Genomic DNA, 19,214 nt, shown 5'->3' on the forward strand with positions numbered 1-19,214 from the left:
ATTAAAAACAAATTATTTAATTTTTTTTAAAAGTTAATAATATCTTATTTTAAAAAAAATAAAAAATATTTAAAATATTTAAAATTTTTTTAAAAGTTATTTAAATATAAAATAACTTTGACCTATTATATTAAAAAGAAATTTTAGAAAAATAAATATTATTTTTAAAAACCAATACAAACGAATCCAAAATAAGCATATTTTTCTCGCCACAAAGATAAGCACGTTAATAATACATAAGATTGGTGAAGCTAATAGTCAAAGTGTCAAACAGACATAAGACGAGATGTAACACTGAGAGGAAATGACGAAATAGGATATATACTAAACAAAGGAATTAATATGATGAGTGATGACTGAAAAGAAATATTCCTTCTAGATTAGGTCAAGAAGTAGGTTTTTTTTTTTTACAAAAAAAAAATATGAGTGAGGCTCGAATATACCATCTTTTAGTGAATATGAAAAGAGTATGTCATTTAAATTATAAGACGATAGTTAGGTCAATAAATTATTAGACCAACTCATTTGATGTGTTAGATTATCTAAATTTTAAATTTTTATTGTAGAAGATAAATGCAATTTTTTATTTTTAAATAATTTTTTTTCATATTTTTTTATCCTATTTATAAAATAAATAATAAAAAATTATATTTTTTTTAAATAAAATTTAAAATTTAAAAGATCCAAATTTTTTCGTGAGCGCCACTCACCATCACATAAATTTTAGAGATAATCTTTATGATAATACATGGAATTTACTATAATTAATTTTGTTCAAGTTAACTAACTCAAAATCTTATTTAAGAGGAAATAATAAGTATACAAAATTACAGGCACATAGCCATAGTAGCTAGAATCTCGATTTAACTCTTAAAATCTTCTGATATTACGATTTTAAATGAGTTTATCGATTTTACGAAATTTGTACTAAGTCTGACGATTTTACGATTTAAATCTTGTTAAGATTTTACGTTTTACATTTTTTATTTATTTTTTCGATTTCACATAAAATATCGATTTTCTCTACCTTGTAGCCAACGGCTTAATGAAGATTCTAGATTTGAGTTTTATAAATAAATAAATCAAAAAGGAAAAAAAAAGGAAGGGTTAGCGTAAGAAACTTTGTTGCCTTGAGATAATAAACATGGTAAAAAACACAAATAAACTATGGGAGGAAAGTTGTTACATGAATAAGTCAAATTGAAGATTGATTCACGAATGAGCCAAAGCATACTTATATGTAATTCGAACCTATTTGGTTCGAACTACATTTGCATATAAATCGAACCTATTTGGTTCGAACTACACACACATAATTCAAACATAATTGGTTCGAATTTCACTAATTATAAATCAAACCAAGATGGTTCGAATTACTAAGGAACATACTTGAATATGTTACGTGCATGGGATCGTAATTGATGAATATATTTCGTTTAAAGAGTTTTAAACGAAATGTCTGTTGAACACACATGGGAATAAATTAGTCTACGAATTAAATTAATTAAGACATGATGCGGAAATTAAATAACATCAAAATGCAAAGTACAGATGTTTTCAGAGTAACACACACATACATCTAAAGGTGGATACGAAGTAACACTAATAACAAAATACATAGACGAAGATAGGTAACATACAACTCGGCACAGAAATCATCTAAACAGGTGCGACCCCGTGAAGCAACGACGTGGAGCCCGTGTCCTCTGACCTCTCCGGATAAGCGGCTCCTCATCCTCGATCTCGTCGTCCTCGTCCTTGTCCTGCGGGGCTGGCTGTGCAGGCGTCCCAGGCTGGACATGCACCGGTCGGGATGAGGACGGCCTGACAACTGTATCTGCCGAAGCTGGGGTACCACCCAAAGCGAAATACTCAGGAAGAGGCACGGAGGGCGGCTCATTTAGATTGACATGTAACGGTGCTTGTGTCCCCGTCGTCTGACTCCGCCCACGGGCAGCCTCATCATCATGCATGATGGCACTGATCTCATCTAAGAAGGGGGATCCACCAAAATCCCCATCAAACCCAACACCGGCAAGGAAGTCTGAAAACGTGCTGCCCGGACTCACCCATGGCGTACTCTGCTGAAGTGTGTGGTCGGCAGGGGGAACTCCAACGAAGTAATCTCCTAGCGGCCCCTCCCCAAGTCCAGCCTCACCATGGGCAGTGGGATCTCCGGTGGCGTACCCCTCTCCACCAAGGCCGCCATGATGGGGACTAACAACCCCGACTGCACCCCTTCCCCCACCGTCCACGTCACGAAGATCACCATCGTCGTGGCCCGCAACGGGAGCCCTCCGTCTGCCTCCACGCCCTCGTCCTCGACCACCACCCCTACCTGCCTCATCAGCCTCCCCGATAGCCTGCTCTAGCCACCTCCACTCACGCTGGCTCCGTCGTGTCCCGACACGAGCTCTCCTCTCAACCCGACGCCTATCAGAGACGTCGTCGACTCGATCCATGTCAGGAACTCGCCCAGGACCCCTCTGTGATGCCTCGACAGGAATAGGAACGCCCCTCGGATCCCCCAGATAAAACTCGGGTGACAAGAACCTCTTTCCATGCTGACTCCACCAGTCTAGGTAGGCATGCGAAGGTCCAGGGTCGGCAACAACATCGAACCGGAGGACGTGGTCCGCACGGGTCTCCCAAAGAATATGCCAATGCTGTAAAGCAGACGGGAACCAACGATCACCGCCTCTCCCGTCCTTCGACATTAGAAAGTCAATGTTAAGGGCGGGACGCGGGAGGGGCTGCACACCACCGAACTGCGGTAGAACCCTATCTACCTGATGCCACTCTACCACGGCAAAGTATATCAGCGACATGACGGACCGCCACACTGCCATGTGTCGAGGCTCCAACGCCTCTGGATGCACAACCTGAAGTACCTCGGGGGAGCTATACAGCATCCAGATAAACTGCACAAAAAAATAGCTATGTTGTCACGCCAACTCCCTCTACAGAAACATCTGATGTCTAGTTATTCAAATAAAAGTAACCGGAACAACACTCACATCCTTGGGCTGTAACATGTCTATTTCAGTCTCGTGCTCTGCACTCTAGAACCATTCTCACTGTAGGAAGGGCTGTAACCTGACCACCTGCAGCGCACATGGGTGTTATGTTTAATCAGAAGTATGACAGATTTGTAATACAGTACAAGCGTACATGAACATCAGCTATTTTAACTTGAAATAGAAAAGCCTGAGTACCGTACCTCGATGCCAAAGGCCAGCTGCACGTATCATACCCAACAGGCCTAAACTTGGGAAAGCGCCAGAAGATCCAGGACTGAAGTAGCTGAAGTGGGCCCGCTAACTTCACCACATGTCTGTTTGCCACTCGGCACATGCACCAGTACAACCATGCCAATACTGCAGACCCCAACTGTAGGAACCCATTTCCTCAAGCCTAGCTACGTAGGGAAGCCATCTGATGTTAATGCGGTTGCCGGACTTGTCGGCAAACAGCTGAGTGCCCAACAACATCATGATATAGGCACGAGCAAAGCGCTGCACAGTCTCCTCATCGGCTCCCTCGGGGCACTCTCCGAAAGTCTCCTGGAACCAGGTGCAGTTTACTGCGAACTTCTAAACCTGGCTCGTAGGAGGAATCACTCCAAGCAACTCCTCGAACCACACCAAAGCTGGACGTCCACCCTCGATATACAAATGGAACTCTGTAAGGCAACCGCTGACATAACGCCCGTCCACTGCCAACCCCAACTGGTACGCCACGTCCTGAAGCATGATCGTGCACTCTCCGAATGGCATATGGAAGGTGTGTGTCTCAGGACGCCACCGCTCGACGAAGGCGCTGACAAGGGGCTCATCTAACCGGAACCATCTATCGTTCAGCCTAGCCATATGGTATAACCCGGCCATCTGCAAGTAGGGAACATAACGTTCATCGAGTGGCATGCCTTGTTGCCGCCGCATGCTCCTGATGCATCGCTGTGGCTGCGCATTAAATGGACCGCATTATTAGAACCACATACAATACTGGTAACAAAAAAAAAAACTAACACAATAAACCACTTACATAAACCATCAACACAACCGCATATAAAACCACTAACATAAACCACTTACATAAACCATCAACACAACCGCATATAAAACCACGTACAAAAAATCACTTACCCTAAACCACCAACTAAACCGCATACAAAACCACTAAAATAAACCATTTGCAATACCACTACAATAAACCACTAACAATACCACCTAACATAAACCACTTACATAAACCATTAACAGAAGCGCATATAAAACCACTTACAAAAAATCACTTACCAAAAACCACCAACTAAACCGCATGCAAAACCTCTAATATAAACCATTTGCAATACCACCACGATAAACCACTAACATAAACTGCCACTAAAACCACATGCAAAACCACTAACTCAAATAAACCGTGTGCACAAAGTTTTCTATGTACTAACCTCATCGTTGATGACCCCGACTATATGAGCAACCCCGTCCAACCGGTACAGCCTTGCAGGATCGTCCCCCATCAGCTGAGTCTTCAGTTCTACTATTTCTCGGATCGAATCTGGGTCGTTTTCTCTGAGATTTGGTGGGGTCTGGAAAATGAGAAGTGGTTCGAATTTGCTTGATTCGAACTCCTTATATAGCCCAATTGTTCGTAATTCGAACCAATTAGGTTCGAATTTGTGGTGGCACTTAATCATGAGTAATTCGAACCAATTAGGTTCGAGTTATGTGATGGCACCAATTCGTGTGTAATTCAAACCAATTAGGTTCGAATTATGTGTGTGTAGTTCGAACCAAATAGGTTCGATTTATATGCAAGTGTAGTTCGAACCAAATAGGTTCGAATTACATATAAGTATGCTTTGACTCATTCGTAAATCAATCTTCAATTTAGCTTGTTCATGTAACAACTTTCCTTCCATGGTTTATTTGTGTTTTTTACCCTAATAAATAATGTTTACGTAGATAAATAGATAAATAACAACACTACTTGATATTTATATTTATTTATTTTATACGGTTAACCTCTAATTTCAATAAATTTTACTTTTTAGTGTGTAAAAATTAATCACAAAATTTGTTACATACACTATCCTTAAAATCGAATCCGATGCATGGCACTTCCAAACTTCTACTAGTTATAATAGGATTTATGCATGATTATATGTTACAAGTTTACAACACTATTAACGGTAATGATAGAGATCCTAAATATATATATATATTTTTTTGAACAAACGAGCTCAACACAATAAAGTGGAACGACATAAACAAAATATTCGAGCTACAAAGTAAAAAAGTAACTTGAATACAATCTCTATTGCTATCTTCGGCATTGCCATCAATAACAAAAGGGATTCACACAACTCTACTCTCTATAACTGGTCAAGGATTTGTAAAACACCTGTTGTACATTGGCTTCCTTGTTATTAAATATCCGTCCGTTCCTCTCAAGCCATACATTCCATATAATTGCAAAGAAGTCTATGTGCTACTTGTTGTGCTCCTCCTTCCTACTACTGACACCTGTTCAACTCTCAAAGTGTTCTTTCAGTGATCTTGGGACAGTCCACAGCCTCCCAAGTTCAGAAAGCCATTCACAGCACACCTGCTAGGTAAACTTAACCAAAAAATAAATAGTGAATATGTTCAACATCTTTTTTACATAAAACGCACAAATTATCACCGTGACTAATAATGCCCAGTCTATGTAGAGATCCTAAATAACTTTTTTTAATAGTTCAAGCTTACAAGCCTATTTTATTTTATTTTATTTTATATTTATAATTTTTTATATATAATATTTATAATCACATATTTATTATATAGAACATTATTTAATTATTATAGCATATAATTACATAATACAAAACAAAATAAATAATAATTAAAAATTATAAAATAATAAAATAATTTTAAACTATTTAATTTTATTTTCTTACATTTCAAATATTATTCTAATATTAATGTGAGATACACATTATTAAATGTTTGTATAATTCCATTATACTAACAAAAATAAGGAAACCTTAACCATACAATTGTGTAGGAAATCTTAAACTTCGTTTGGAAAGTTTTAAAAGTAATTTTTTTGAGTTTATAACTTATAAAAAGTAGTAGTATTAATGTTTAGTACAATTTTTAAAAGAAAAAATTACACTTTCCTCTTCTGCGAGATACTAAAATGACACTCCCCTCCTTCTATTTTATAAATGTACATTCTCCTCCCTTCTAACTTTTAAAAAACCTTTTCTTTAATCCATTTTAAACTTTTTGTGTTAACTAATGTTAACTTTATCCAATTTTTAAGAAAAAATAAATTATTTTTTAAAAAAATACCCATTAGTAAAAATTTTATTTTTTATCATTAAATTTTACTTACCAAAATATCCTTTAATAAATTATTTTTTTATTGATTAAATTGTATTTTTTAAAATATTTAATAATTATATAATTTTTTTTCTAAAATACCCTTCAATAATTTTTTAATTATTAAATTATAATTTTACCAAAATTTTCGTTAACAATTTTTTTATATTTTACTATTAATTTTTTGATATCTATATATATTATTTTAACATTAAATAAAAAATTTTAGTAAGATTATTTTTCAATATTAATATATATTAATTGTTATATATATTAACAGTGGTAAAATTTTTTATTTAATGTTAAAATAATATATATTGATATAAAAAAATTAATAGTAAAATATAAAATAATTATTAAAAAAAATTTTGGTAAAATCACAATTTAATAATTAAAAATTATTGAAGGGTAGGTATTTTAGAAAAAATAATTTAATTATTCATTTTTTAAAAGTATTTTAATAAAAATACATTTAATCAATAAAAAAATTTATTAAAAGGGTATTTTGATAAGCAAGATTTAATGATAAAAAATAAAATTTTTGCTAATGGGTATTTTTTCAAAAAATAATTTATTTTTTCTTAAAAAATGAATAAAGTTAATATTAGTTAACACAAAAAATTTAAAATGGATTAAAGATGAGGTTTTTTAAAATTTAGAAGAGAGGAGAATATACATTTATAAAATAGAGGGGAGGGGAGTGTCATTTTAGCATCTCACGGGAGAGGCGAGTGGAATTTTCTTTTTAAAATTAAATTGCCTTAAACATACAATTGTGTAGGAAATCTTAAGCTTCGTTTGGAAAGTTTTAAAAGTAATTTTTTTTAGTTTATGACTTATAAAAAGTAGTAGTATTAATGTCTGGTATAATTTTTAAAATTAAATTGTAATTTTCTAAAAAATTATTTAGGAGCTTATAGAGAAGTTAAAAAAAAAGCTCTCATAATACTACTATTTTTTATTATATTTCTATAAAATAAGCACTTTTAGAGCTTAAAACCGAAATACAAAATAACTTATTCATAAGTTACTTTTAATTAGGGGTGGAAACAGGCTAGACCAGGTCAGGTTTTGCTCTTAACAGGCCTGGCCTGTCATGTAGTTGATTGGCCTGAGCCTAGCCTGTTATTTAGTCTGGCCTGACCTGAAACCTGTTAAAAGGCCTGCTATTTTTTTTTTTTACAAAAATAAAAATATTATTTAAAAAAATATTTTTTAATAAACATATTTATATGTAAAATGTCATATTTAATATTTATAAAAAATTTTAAACTTTAAAGTATTTAAAATATACAAAATTATTTATAATTAAATATAATAAATTTAAAATATCTCATAATTTTATTAATAATAAAAAAATTATTTATATATATAATTATGTATTAAAAGATCCCGATAGGCCTGACAGGCCAAGTCAGGCTAATTAGTAAGTCTGGACCTGGCCTATTAATATAATAAGGCTTTTATAACAGACCAGGCCAAACACAGGCCAGGCTACAGACTCCTGACAGGCCGTGTGACCTTTTTTTACCCCTACTTTTAATATAGTCATTTATTATTTAAGCTATTTTATCAAAATGAGCTTAGTTAAACTGTTTACCCAGATTGAACTTAAAGTCTTAAACACACACATTATTACCTTAAACCTTTTGGATAAACCTGTTCAGTCCCGTTAAAATCCGTCAAAATTTATGAATTAAGTGGAATGAGTTAGACCAATTTTTTATTATTGTAATTTCGAATTTTTAATCTAATCTATCTTATTTAACGAGTTACACGAACTGACTTAACGAATTTTAACCTATTTGTCATTCCTACGATTGTGATAAGAAAAAGAGTAGTTAATAATAATCTTTTACTTTTTTGTAATTATTCCTGAAAAAGTGGGGTTAGAGACAAGCTTTATCCTCTAAATCAAGGTCTATATATATCCAAATCCATATACATTATCCATATCCACAACATAGTACCTTATTGTGTTGTCTATATATAGACATATATTCTGTCTCTGTCATTTCTAGTCTCTCCCCACAATACAACACATGCATCACATTTTCCGATCTAACTACAAATTATACACATCATCATCACATGCAAACAAGCTTTGACTCCATAGCTACTTTTTATTAAGCAATTACAAATCCAAAATAATATAATTAAATACACCATATATTTTGTTGCTACATTATTGATGAGGGTAGGTAGCTACAAGTGATTCATTCAATAATTTCACATCACATTGGCATGACAATCATGAATCGGAGGTGCTCCGGGTGCAGCAAAAATGGTCACAACTCCAGAACATGCCCTTACTACTCCTCTGCGTCTCGCACCACCGTTACTACAGTGAAGCTCTTTGGGGTCCCCCTGTCCATGACCCACGGATCAGGATCATGCTCCGCCGCATCACCTAATCATAACTCTCCTTTCTCACACTACTCCTCTGACGGTTACGTGTTGGATAATGACCCATCAACCCCTGCCGCCACCATCAACTGCCACCATCCTCCTCCTTCCATAAACAAAGGTTTGTAACCGCCAAATTTAAGCTACTTGAAGATTAAAATTTTGTATATTTTTTAGAATTTAATTTTGATACTAATTTACATATTATTATTTTTATTTTTATTAATGTGACATTATATAATAAATATACGCATAAAAATATTAAAATTAATTTATGTCAATATTTATATTTTAGACTTTGATTAAATGTCATAAAACTATTTATTTTAAAATTTATATAAACACGTCAATAAATAATTAATGTTTATTTTAAGTAATAATTGTATTAGATTATTAACATTGTTGTAATCTATATATTTTAAATTTAAAAGAATTATTAGATAATAATTTAATTAAATATATTAATTTATTTAAATATTTTTTATTATAAATTTCACATAAAATATCTGCAGTCTGCATGTGATTAAAAAAAAAAAAAAAACAAATTAAGTGTCCTCTCTTGCTAGGTGAAGGAGGTAGAGACTAGAGAGAATGTAGTTAATTACATGTTGATTAAAATACTATATTTTAGGGATTCCATGGAGCCAAGAAGAACATCGATTGTTCTTAATTGGGTTGGAGAAATTAGGAAAAGGAGACTGGCGTGGAATATCGCGAAATTTCGTTGTATCAAGAACTCCAACTCAAGTAGCAAGTCATGCTTAGAAGTACTTCATCCGGCTCCGGCAGAGCAACGCCACACCGCGAAAACGACGATCAAGCCTTTTCGACATGTTCCCAAATATGGTTAGTCTTTGATTATAATACCTTCACTTTTTTCTAGATTTTTCCGATGTAAGACTAATTCTTTATACTACTTATGAGTTACGATAATTTCTTGAGCTATAAGCTCATTGTTGAAAACATTATTTCTTTGATGTATTAGGCTTCAAATTCGGCTTCACTAAAAGAAGAACAAGTATTACTTCAACCTTCTAAGAACTCACAACTTAGCAATGTGGAAGAAGAGCTCAATGAAACTATAATGGGATCGAATGAGGCGACACCAGCGTCGCCGCTTCCCGGATTCTTCCGGCCGCCTTATCCGGCTCTCCCATTTTCCTCATGGCCATCAAGTGCATGTTCCTTTGGAGAAGCTACCCTAATCTTAGATGGAAGGCCATTGCATTAGGTGTTGCCATAGGGGATTAAGAAATTACAAAAAAAAAATCAGAATTAATTGTGAAAATGTTATTTAAATCCTAAACTTTAAAATATATAAGCATTCGTCTGAACCTACAAGAATGTCTTAGTGTCTTCCATATCAACACGGCAAGACTACTTTAGTTAGAAATTCTTGTTTGAAACAATAGCATTATCAGTGTAAGTCAAGATGTTTGACTTTTTTTTTTTCTTTTCTAAATTTAGTGATGATGAATGCTGAATTTAGTATGTTTTTCAGTAATCTTTTAAATATGAAGGGTCATATGTAATTTCTGTCCAATAGGGTTTATTTTAAGTCCGATTCTAACGCTTACAATATAAGCCCAATATTTGGTGTCGAATTGAAGCCCAATATGCAGTGTTAGCGTAAAAAAACTGACACTTCAGCCTCGATATCTATTTTTTTTTAATTAAACTAAATATAATAAAGTTCAGACCCAAAATAAAAAAACAAATATAATAATCCTTTTTTTTTTAAGAAAATCAGAATTTAAGCTCCAACATTTTTCTATGTTTAGCAGTCTTAAGTTGAACTTTTTGATAAAGTATAAAAAAGAGAATCAACTTTTTTCCTATTTGATTTGATAAATAAATTAGATTTATTTTAACTAAAAAAATGAACATATAAATACAAAAATAATATCTTAACACTCAAATAAAATTTTATTCATGTAAATTCTATTTCACTAAAAATATTTTTTTATCGTCAAATAAAATTCTACAATCATTTATATAAGTTAAAGAAAATAAAATTATGCAAATTAAAACAAATCCAAGGAATAATATAATATATAGGTTATTTGAAAAATTTATTAAAAGAATATAATATATAAACTATTTTATCTATAACATAAAATATATATAAATAAAATAATATTTTAAACAAAATTGATGATAACTTTTTCTTAAAAAATAACGTAATAATAATATTAAATTCACTGTTTAGAAGATAATGCTAATGGAGGTTATTTATTAAATTTATTATTAATATTAGTTAGAAAGTAATGCTAGTGAAAGTCATTGAATTAAGAGAGACAAATTAAAAAAATTCAAAAATCTATAAAATTACAAGTTAAAGAAAAAATTTACAATAGAATAGTAGATGAAATGTCAATTGGTCGTTGTGGTGAAACTTCTGCTTGGCAGTATTTAAGAATCTGAATCCAAAGATAGGAAAATCCAATGAAGTCATAATCAAAGATAAGAAACAAAAACATGTTTATCCAAAGTACATGGATTTATAACACAACTACTTTTTGGTCTTTTACTTATGTGGGTGTGTACCTTCGGAATAAAAAATAATTTACGGTTGTAAATGACAAAAATATCTATTTTTTATGGTGGGAAAGTGCACAACCACATCTTTACCGGATAAGACAACTTTAAGTTTTGTAAAACATCCTAATTCCTAAGTTTTTAATACGCTTGAATCATATACATATGGAAGAAATGAAGGGAAAAACTTTAGTTTTTATACGTTAATAGTTCTTCAGCTGTATCCACACATAACACAATCATAAGAGGGGTAATCAAGGGATCTGGACACAACATCAAACCCTTAATCATTATTTTATAACTAAACAAACTTTCCATGTTAACTCCACAAAACAAAGAAGTGAAACAAAATTGTGGTGGAGAGAATAGCCAAAAAAAATTTAGACATATCCACTACTTGTGTCTAGAACCGGAGTAGTGATTGTCATTGGGATTTCTCCTGCCACTAAAAACTGCTAATGCTTTCCTTATGGGAGGCTGGAAAGGAGCTCGCTTATCAGTGTGGTGGGTGAAGACACTGCCTGATGCGAAAATGTCATCATCCTGTGAAGAAAAAAGAAAAAAATAAATAAATTAAAGTAGCTATGGTTAGTATGAAGGTAAGTCTCCGAATGGGAAGGACGACAGGAAGATGCAGCAAATTCAATTGGAAACGGACTCAGCAGCTATATAAGTAGTTTCAGCACGTATAGATTAACTACCTTCTTGTTAGCCTTCTTTGTTTTAGGATAAAGTACCCGTTGAGGAAGCTGATCTTCGCGGAGAATCAGGTTCTTTGTGACTGCATCCCTGCCGCCTTTGGGTAGAGGCAGTGAAAACTGCAAATAAAGCCATGTAAAAGATGCAATACATTATTAAAAAAAAAAAATTTAAACATGTAGTTTTCGAAAACAAACCAAGCTCACCTTTGTACCACGTAATGTTACTCGAGGTCGACGGGCTGCCATCACTATACCATTTTCACCAACAGTAACAGCTACCTTACGTAGGGTACCACCATTTCCACATTTTGGACAGAAAATCCTCCCAATATCAGCAGTAACAGTGCGGCAGGCATGACACATGAGTATCCATCTGGACAAACAATTGAGACATAAGCACATAGGAATTGCCATATTGCGATGCAAAGAATATATTATTAAACTACATGCAAATACCAGATGTCACAAGTCATTATGTAAGTTGCGAATAGTGATGATTAGCGATTTGTAAAGACATAATAAGCATTTAAGAAGCTCAAGTAAATTACCTGTGTAGTTGGTGTATCTGTGAACCTCCAGGAGCCAGCAAGCGCAAACCCATCTGGAGAAGAACATTTTGCATTGCAAAGTCACCTGTTACACAGGCTACACTTGATTCAGATAATGATCGAACCATCCAACTTTGTTCACTACTATCATCATCTGCATATGACAAATCAGTAACTTCACTAGTCTGGCTTGCATGCTCCAGGTGGTTTGATTCGCCGTTGACTGTATCTGTCTCACAAGGTTTAGAGAAACCTGGGTTTTGTTCATCATCAAGAACTTCAGGTGAACCTTCTAGCATCATTTGCTTCATAAGTGCAGGGAGCGTTTCATTACTTTCATTCTCTTCTATTATCTGATCATTCACAGAAACACCACTTCGAATATGGTTTCCGTCAATATTTTGATGAATGTGCTGAGACGAAGCTCCAGCATCTTCAGTAACATCATCGACATTTTCTTCCAAATCTTGCTGATCTTGATTACTGGATAATGTGTCATACAACTCACGTCTAGCTTTCCTTCGTAGAAATCTCCTATGAGTATTTCGGCTGACAGCAGGCATCCAATCACCCTCGTCGCCATCAACTTGTCCTTGAGATGCATCAATTCCAGCAGCCACCATGATCTTCCCTTCAATATTTATCTCCTTTTTCTTAGGTTGATATTTCTTAGGCTTACTTGATCCTAACTCAAGATGCTGTTGAATATATGAGGAAGTTTCGCTTTTATGTTCCCCTGAACCATCTTCTGAATGACTTTCTTGAGAAACAACATTCAGGTTTAAGTCCTTCAAAGGAAGGATCCTTGAATTGGAATTCGACTTGTCCTCAGCTTGATGCTCCAATGCTTCCCACTCCTCCATATTAGGCACATTAGAACCCCACCCTGGCATGTCCTTCTCAGGCAACCTCGGAACATTCACCGTTTGAACAGGAGGTGGACTTTCCCTGAGATTTTGTGTCCCGTGGATTTGAGCCTCCAAAGTGTAAGTCAAAGCTATGAGTTTGAGATCAACATCTGAAAGAGTTTGCAGGTCACCAGTAGCCCTAGCAAACTTGACAACTACAGCATTCCATTGGTAATATAAGTTAGAAGCCAATACACACTATCAGTTCACAAACAATAATGCAATGGCTATTAATCATAATATAACATCTAGATTGAATTAAAAAGCAGCAGTTTTGAACATTAAATTAATGTCCAAGATAATTTCACTAGAATTTCAAATTAAATTCTGCGGAACGTATTCACTTGTATTGTCCAATTTAACAACGCACTCAAAGATTAATGCTTAATGCATAATGAGTCCTTATTTACACCCACATGCAAATGATAGGCTCATAGTTTCTGAAAGATTACCTTTGTTGATAGCTTCAGGAGTGGGCTCCATGGTATCGATAGTGAAGGGAAGGAAGGAAAGTTTGTGGCGTGAAACAGGGTCACGGATTTCTTCCATGACTTCAGGGACGGACACAAACTTGTCGGCAAGGCTGTGAAGCTTCTCGCCGCCATCAATGATGGCGTTGGCGTCAACAACAGCCACAGAAACGCCATGGGCGGATTTGCAGCTCTCGACCAAGCCTCGACCATTCTGAATGGATTGTTGCTGAGGTGGCTTCGCAGTTGCCTGATTCTTCAGCACGCTGCTCCAGCATGATGATGATGATGCTGGTGGTGGTGTTGCAGGTTGATCCTCCATGATTGTGATTCGGATGCAGGACTGAGAGGCGCAATCAAGCTCAGTGGGTCTATTCGTTTTGTTCGCTAATTATATCACTCATTATATCACTATTGAACTCATAAAAAAAGTCACAAGAAATAAGCAAATTTTATTGAATTAACTAAACCAGCAACAAATATTCGATATCTTCGCATCTAGTTAATTGACTTAATTTTATTCATCTGTTTCTTTGTTGAACTAAAAACAAGGTTGAACAATCTATTCTAACAAAGCTTACCACTTTATGCTTTTCTTCATTGAGTTAAAAACGAAAAATAACAAACTATACACCATCATAATTTTAACAAGGTTTTAAGCACAATTTTAACAAAGATTAACAAGCTTTTCCAAAAATGAACAAGGATTGTCAAAATTTTCAGCTTCAAAAATTAAAAAAAAAAAAAAAAGACAAAAATTACAGTAGTGAACAAACTCGGAGTATGAGCATTGAGCACAAAAAATTGATTTCTGAACAAACTCAGAGTAGCCATTAAAAAAACAAAGAACAACAAATGATTTCTGAACATTAAGGATAGTATCTTAATTTGATAGATTAAGAATAACAATCTGTAAACTATATCCAATGAATAATTTCAAAATCTGAGCATCTAAAGAAATTCAACATCATTTACAGCAGCAACAATCAACAAAATCACTTTGTATTCATAATCAGCAAAACCAATTCATAAACCAATTCATCAATCAACAAAATCATTCATAATCAGCAAAATAATTCATAAACCAATTCAACACTCAACAAAATCACTGCATATTCACAGTGAGCAAACCCAATTCATAAACCAATTCAACAATAAAATTAACAAAAATAACATTTCAACATTCAATTTCAACCTCTACCATATTCTAATCAGATTCATAAATCAAACTACAATAAAATTAACAGAAATAACATCAATGTCAACTATTAAAAATTAATATAGAATATTAGAATAACTAAAAAAAGAAAAAAGAAAAACTTACATGTTGACTGTTGTTGCAGCGGCAGAATCGAGCAATGTAGTGCAGGCAGCAACACCCGCGGAAGAGAGGCGAGGGAGGGACGGAGTCGCGGCGCGGCGAGACGCGAGCAGTCACCAGGAAGCACAGCTGCAGGAAGAGATGCAAGATGCGAGCAGTGGAGCACACCAGGCGTTGGGTGCAGTGATGGCGGACGAGCGGAATACGAGGCAGAGGGAGCAAGAACGCTGGCGACGAGCACGCGAGGGACGACGAGCGGAGGAGACTCGGCGAGAGGCGCGGCGGCGGAGGCGAGCGTGCGGTGGCGGTGAACCGAGGTGAGAGTGAGAGGGCTGGGAGAGGGGGGCGGCGCTGTGCCTGTGTGTGTGAGAGTGAGAGCGAGAGCGCTGGGGGTGGGGTGGGTTATTGAACTAGGGTTTTTCTTAAAAAAAAAAAGATCTGAACCGGTTCGTGTTTCTAAAACCGGCTGGTTCACCGGTTTTTACTAGAACCAACCGGGTGAAACCGATTTTCACTTATTCTTTTTTTTTTATCCGGTCCCTTGATCTATTCAGACTGATTCCATGGCCAGTTCACTGGTTTTTTGGTCTATCCGACCGGGTCAATTTGGTTTTAACAACTATGATGAGAGAAGAGAAGACCAGAACTCGTATTACAAAGTCCGTTGTTTTCTAAAAAACAACTAAATGATGTCATTTTCTGAAAATCGGCCAAATTTCGGTTCGGTCCAACCGACTAGATCCAGAATCAATTTCAATTGATCGATTCTCGAACGATTCAGCAGTTCTCAATAGAGAAAAACCATAAAAAATAGAGAAGATGGAGGAAAAAGGAAAAGAAGAAGAAGGAGGAGGGGTGGCACTAGCGAGGACGGGAGCAGTTGGCGCGGCAAAGAAGAGAGAGAAAGAGACAAGGGGACAAGAGACACAGGAGCAAAAGGAAGGAATGGATAAAAGAAGGAGAAGAAAGGGAAAAGGAGAGGACAACAACGGAAAGGACCATGGTTGTCGCTGTCAAACGAGGTCTCTTTCTTTCACTCTCTCCCAGTTATTATTGTATCTATCTCTCACTGTTTTCGATTTGTTTACATTGTGTCGGTTTCGATCTTTGACAAATAAGGGGCTTCTTCCTCTTCCAGTGACGAGACACAGAATCCAGGTAGTGATGAGTGAATGCAATGCAATACTCCTCGTTTGTTCAACCTGATAATTACGCAATTGATTTGAAGAATGAGATATGGGATAAGTTTTATGGAGAGAATGCTTATGAGAGTTTTAGACTGTTTGTTAAGGTGTAATTTCACCTTGTATACCTTAAGATTAATTCTGGTTTTGATTTAGATTTTGGTATGGATTAGAGTTGGTTTTGGTAATACTGATGAAAAAGGTTGAAAAAGTTGAAATGAAGAACATGATAAAGGATAATTTAGTCATTTTAAAACTAAAATGATTAGAGTAAACTTTAAATTTAACGGTGGGATAATTTTGTCAAATAGAATATAACTTTTGTGGATAAATAATTAATTTAATTTTTTCATAATTAATTTTATTAGTTCTCAAATCTTTTATGATGGTCGAAAATGGTTATTTACTCTTTAACAAAATTCTTCCTTAAAGAAAATATTTTTCTTTTTACTTTTTGTTTTTGTTTTCCTTACTTTCTAGATTAAAAGATGGGAAGATGTTCACCTATACCATCCTACCAAAGTTGGAATTTTTTATTCCAACCGTCAGACCATGCAGATTTAATTTAAGAGTAAATAATTAAATTAGTCTCTGAAAGATCACTCATTTTTTAAATTAGTCCTAAAAAATTTTTTTAATTAAATTCGTCCTTCAAAGATTTTAAATTAGTCGTTTTAGTCATTCCGTCACTTCTATTGCTAACGACGTCAAAATTTATTGATGTAACACATTAAGTGACACCACAACACACATCTAGTAGTCCTAATTGGTGACTAACATGATAAGTTTATGAAATTAGATCAAATCAACCCCAAATTAAGGGATTCCAATGCCTCAAGTTCTCTCTCAATTAGGTTTTGATTTGATCAAATTTCATAAATTTATCATGCTAATAGTCAATTAAGACTCCTATGTGTGTGTTACAATATCACTTAATGTGTCACATTAACAAATTTTGGCGCCATCAACAAAGAAAATGATATAAGGATTAACACGACTAATTTAAAATATTTGAAGGATGAATTTGATTAAAAAAATCTTTTGGAGACTAATTTAGAGAATGAATGATCTTTCAAAGACGAATTTGATATTTACCCCTTTAATTTAAAAAATGTCAAGGGTTATGATTAAGTGAAATTGATCTATTAGACTACATTTGGTTATGAGAATAAGATAAAATAACATAGTGAAAACAAAACACAAATGACATAGATACAACATTTAATATTTTTGTATTTTGTTTAATAATAAACTAAAATAAATTATGAAAATTTAATTTATTTTATTTTGTTCATTCAAAAAATTTAAAAAAATATATAATAATAAAAAATAAATTATAATTTTTATTAGTATCTTTACGTTTTTTTGTATAATAAACACAAAATACACTCACTTTGATGTAACCAAATAGGTGTAGCTTTTTTATGTAACCTTTTTAGCTTCCTATATAAACGATCATATGTATATCATTCAATTCAAAACTAACAAAGTATAGGAAAAATTTTAAGTGTATCAAGAACACTCGTGTTTCAATTGTTTTATCTGTTGATTTTAATTAATATATATTTTATATATTTTTTATAATTCAAATTAACGGTTAAAATAATTGAAACACCAATATTTTTGATACACTTATAACTCTTCTCAAAGCATATACACACTTTTCATAATTGTCCAAGTCATTTGTAGTTGCATTTTGATTTAACTTTTAAATTAAATTAGACTTTTCAATTATAATATACAAAAAATTATATTTTTTATCCATAGAAAATATAAATGACGCTCTCTTCTTCTTCACTCAAAACATATTAATTATGTCGCTACAAATGTTCAATGCTAACCACTTCATTATTTAATTTACACTGCCCATATAAGTTCTTCCATTTCATTAAAATATTTAAGAAAACGTATAAATAGACAATAAAAATACTAAACAATATGAATAATAGATATATTAAATGTTTATTTCACTAGGTGTACGGATGGTTATTTTAATATTAAGTGGGTAATTTGGAGGTGTTGAGTTAAGAAATTAACTAAATTAATTAGTGATGACAAACATTATTTTTGGACAAAATAAATAATTAGTGTTGAGTATTAATAATTATGTGTTGCTAATTATTTATCAAATGTTGCAGGCCAAAATCCATTCAAGCATCCCAAAATTGAAATGAAAAACAAAAAACATGGGACTAATGAGCTGAATGATAAGTAAAAATAAAGCAATCCCAAATCATTAATCTCAAGCTCAATTCTTCAAAGAAGCAAAGACAAGGCACCAATGGGCTGAACTTGAGTAAAACCTGATCCAAGCCCGAATTGAATTTCAATTTCTTCTCATTTGCTTTCACCAAATCAACGTTCTTCTCTCTTCTGTTTTAGTCAAATCACAAAACTCAGAAAAGTGAGAAAGAGAAAGAGAAAGCTTCTTCCCTAAAGTGATTATCAAAGAAGCAAGAAAGAGAAAGTCCAAACTTAAAACGCAGAAGTCCAATCAGAAAATCCAAACCATATCAAGCTTGGGTTAAAGGTAACCCATTTTCTCTTACATGCAACACACTTTTTTCTCTTCATCTTCAACTCTCTGCCACTCCGTTTTGAGCTATATAGAAAAGAGGATTTATGTTCCTCTCTGCTGTAAATCCGCGGTCTCAAACATGTCTTGAGGACTAAGTTGATTTTCAAGGGCTCAGATTAAGTTGATCATTGGAAGACTCTTGTGGTTGCTACTTTATGGCTTTCGGTTAATATGGAGAAGTAAGAAGCA

The 19,214-nt window shown here is 33.9% G+C and overlaps 1 protein-coding gene and 1 pseudogene across 4 annotated transcripts; one reads left to right on the forward strand and one right to left on the reverse strand.

The window, feature by feature from the left end:
• Positions 1 to 8,422: 8,422 nt before the first annotated feature.
• LOC112777731 (transcription factor MYBS3-like) lies at positions 8,423 to 10,111 on the forward strand (annotated as a pseudogene).
• A 1,379-nt stretch (positions 10,112 to 11,490) lies between these two features.
• LOC112775258 (RNA-binding NOB1-like protein) lies at positions 11,491 to 15,683 on the reverse strand. 4 transcript variants are annotated; one of them, XM_025818780.3, is made up of 6 exons: positions 15,267 to 15,683; positions 13,925 to 14,285; positions 12,565 to 13,627; positions 12,221 to 12,389; positions 12,017 to 12,133; positions 11,491 to 11,858 (listed from the first exon to the last, which is right to left on the reverse strand). In XM_025818780.3, the coding sequence occupies exons 2-6, from the start codon at positions 14,262 to 14,264 to the stop codon at positions 11,709 to 11,711; spliced, it is 1,839 nt and encodes a 612-aa protein (XP_025674565.1). In that variant the 5' UTR covers positions 14,265 to 14,285; positions 15,267 to 15,683; the 3' UTR covers positions 11,491 to 11,708. The 4 variants fall into 4 exon arrangements, with proteins under 4 accessions (XP_025674565.1, XP_025674567.1, XP_025674568.1 ...); XM_025818782.3 differs by having other exon boundaries at positions 13,925 to 14,353; positions 15,267 to 15,668; XM_025818783.2 differs by having other exon boundaries at positions 13,925 to 14,313; positions 15,267 to 15,657.
• Positions 15,684 to 19,214: the final 3,531 nt, after the last annotated feature.

Source organism: Arachis hypogaea, chromosome 19 (assembly GCF_003086295.3).
Source record: "Arachis hypogaea cultivar Tifrunner chromosome 19, arahy.Tifrunner.gnm2.J5K5, whole genome shotgun sequence".
NCBI lineage: Eukaryota > Viridiplantae > Streptophyta > Magnoliopsida > Fabales > Fabaceae > Arachis > Arachis hypogaea.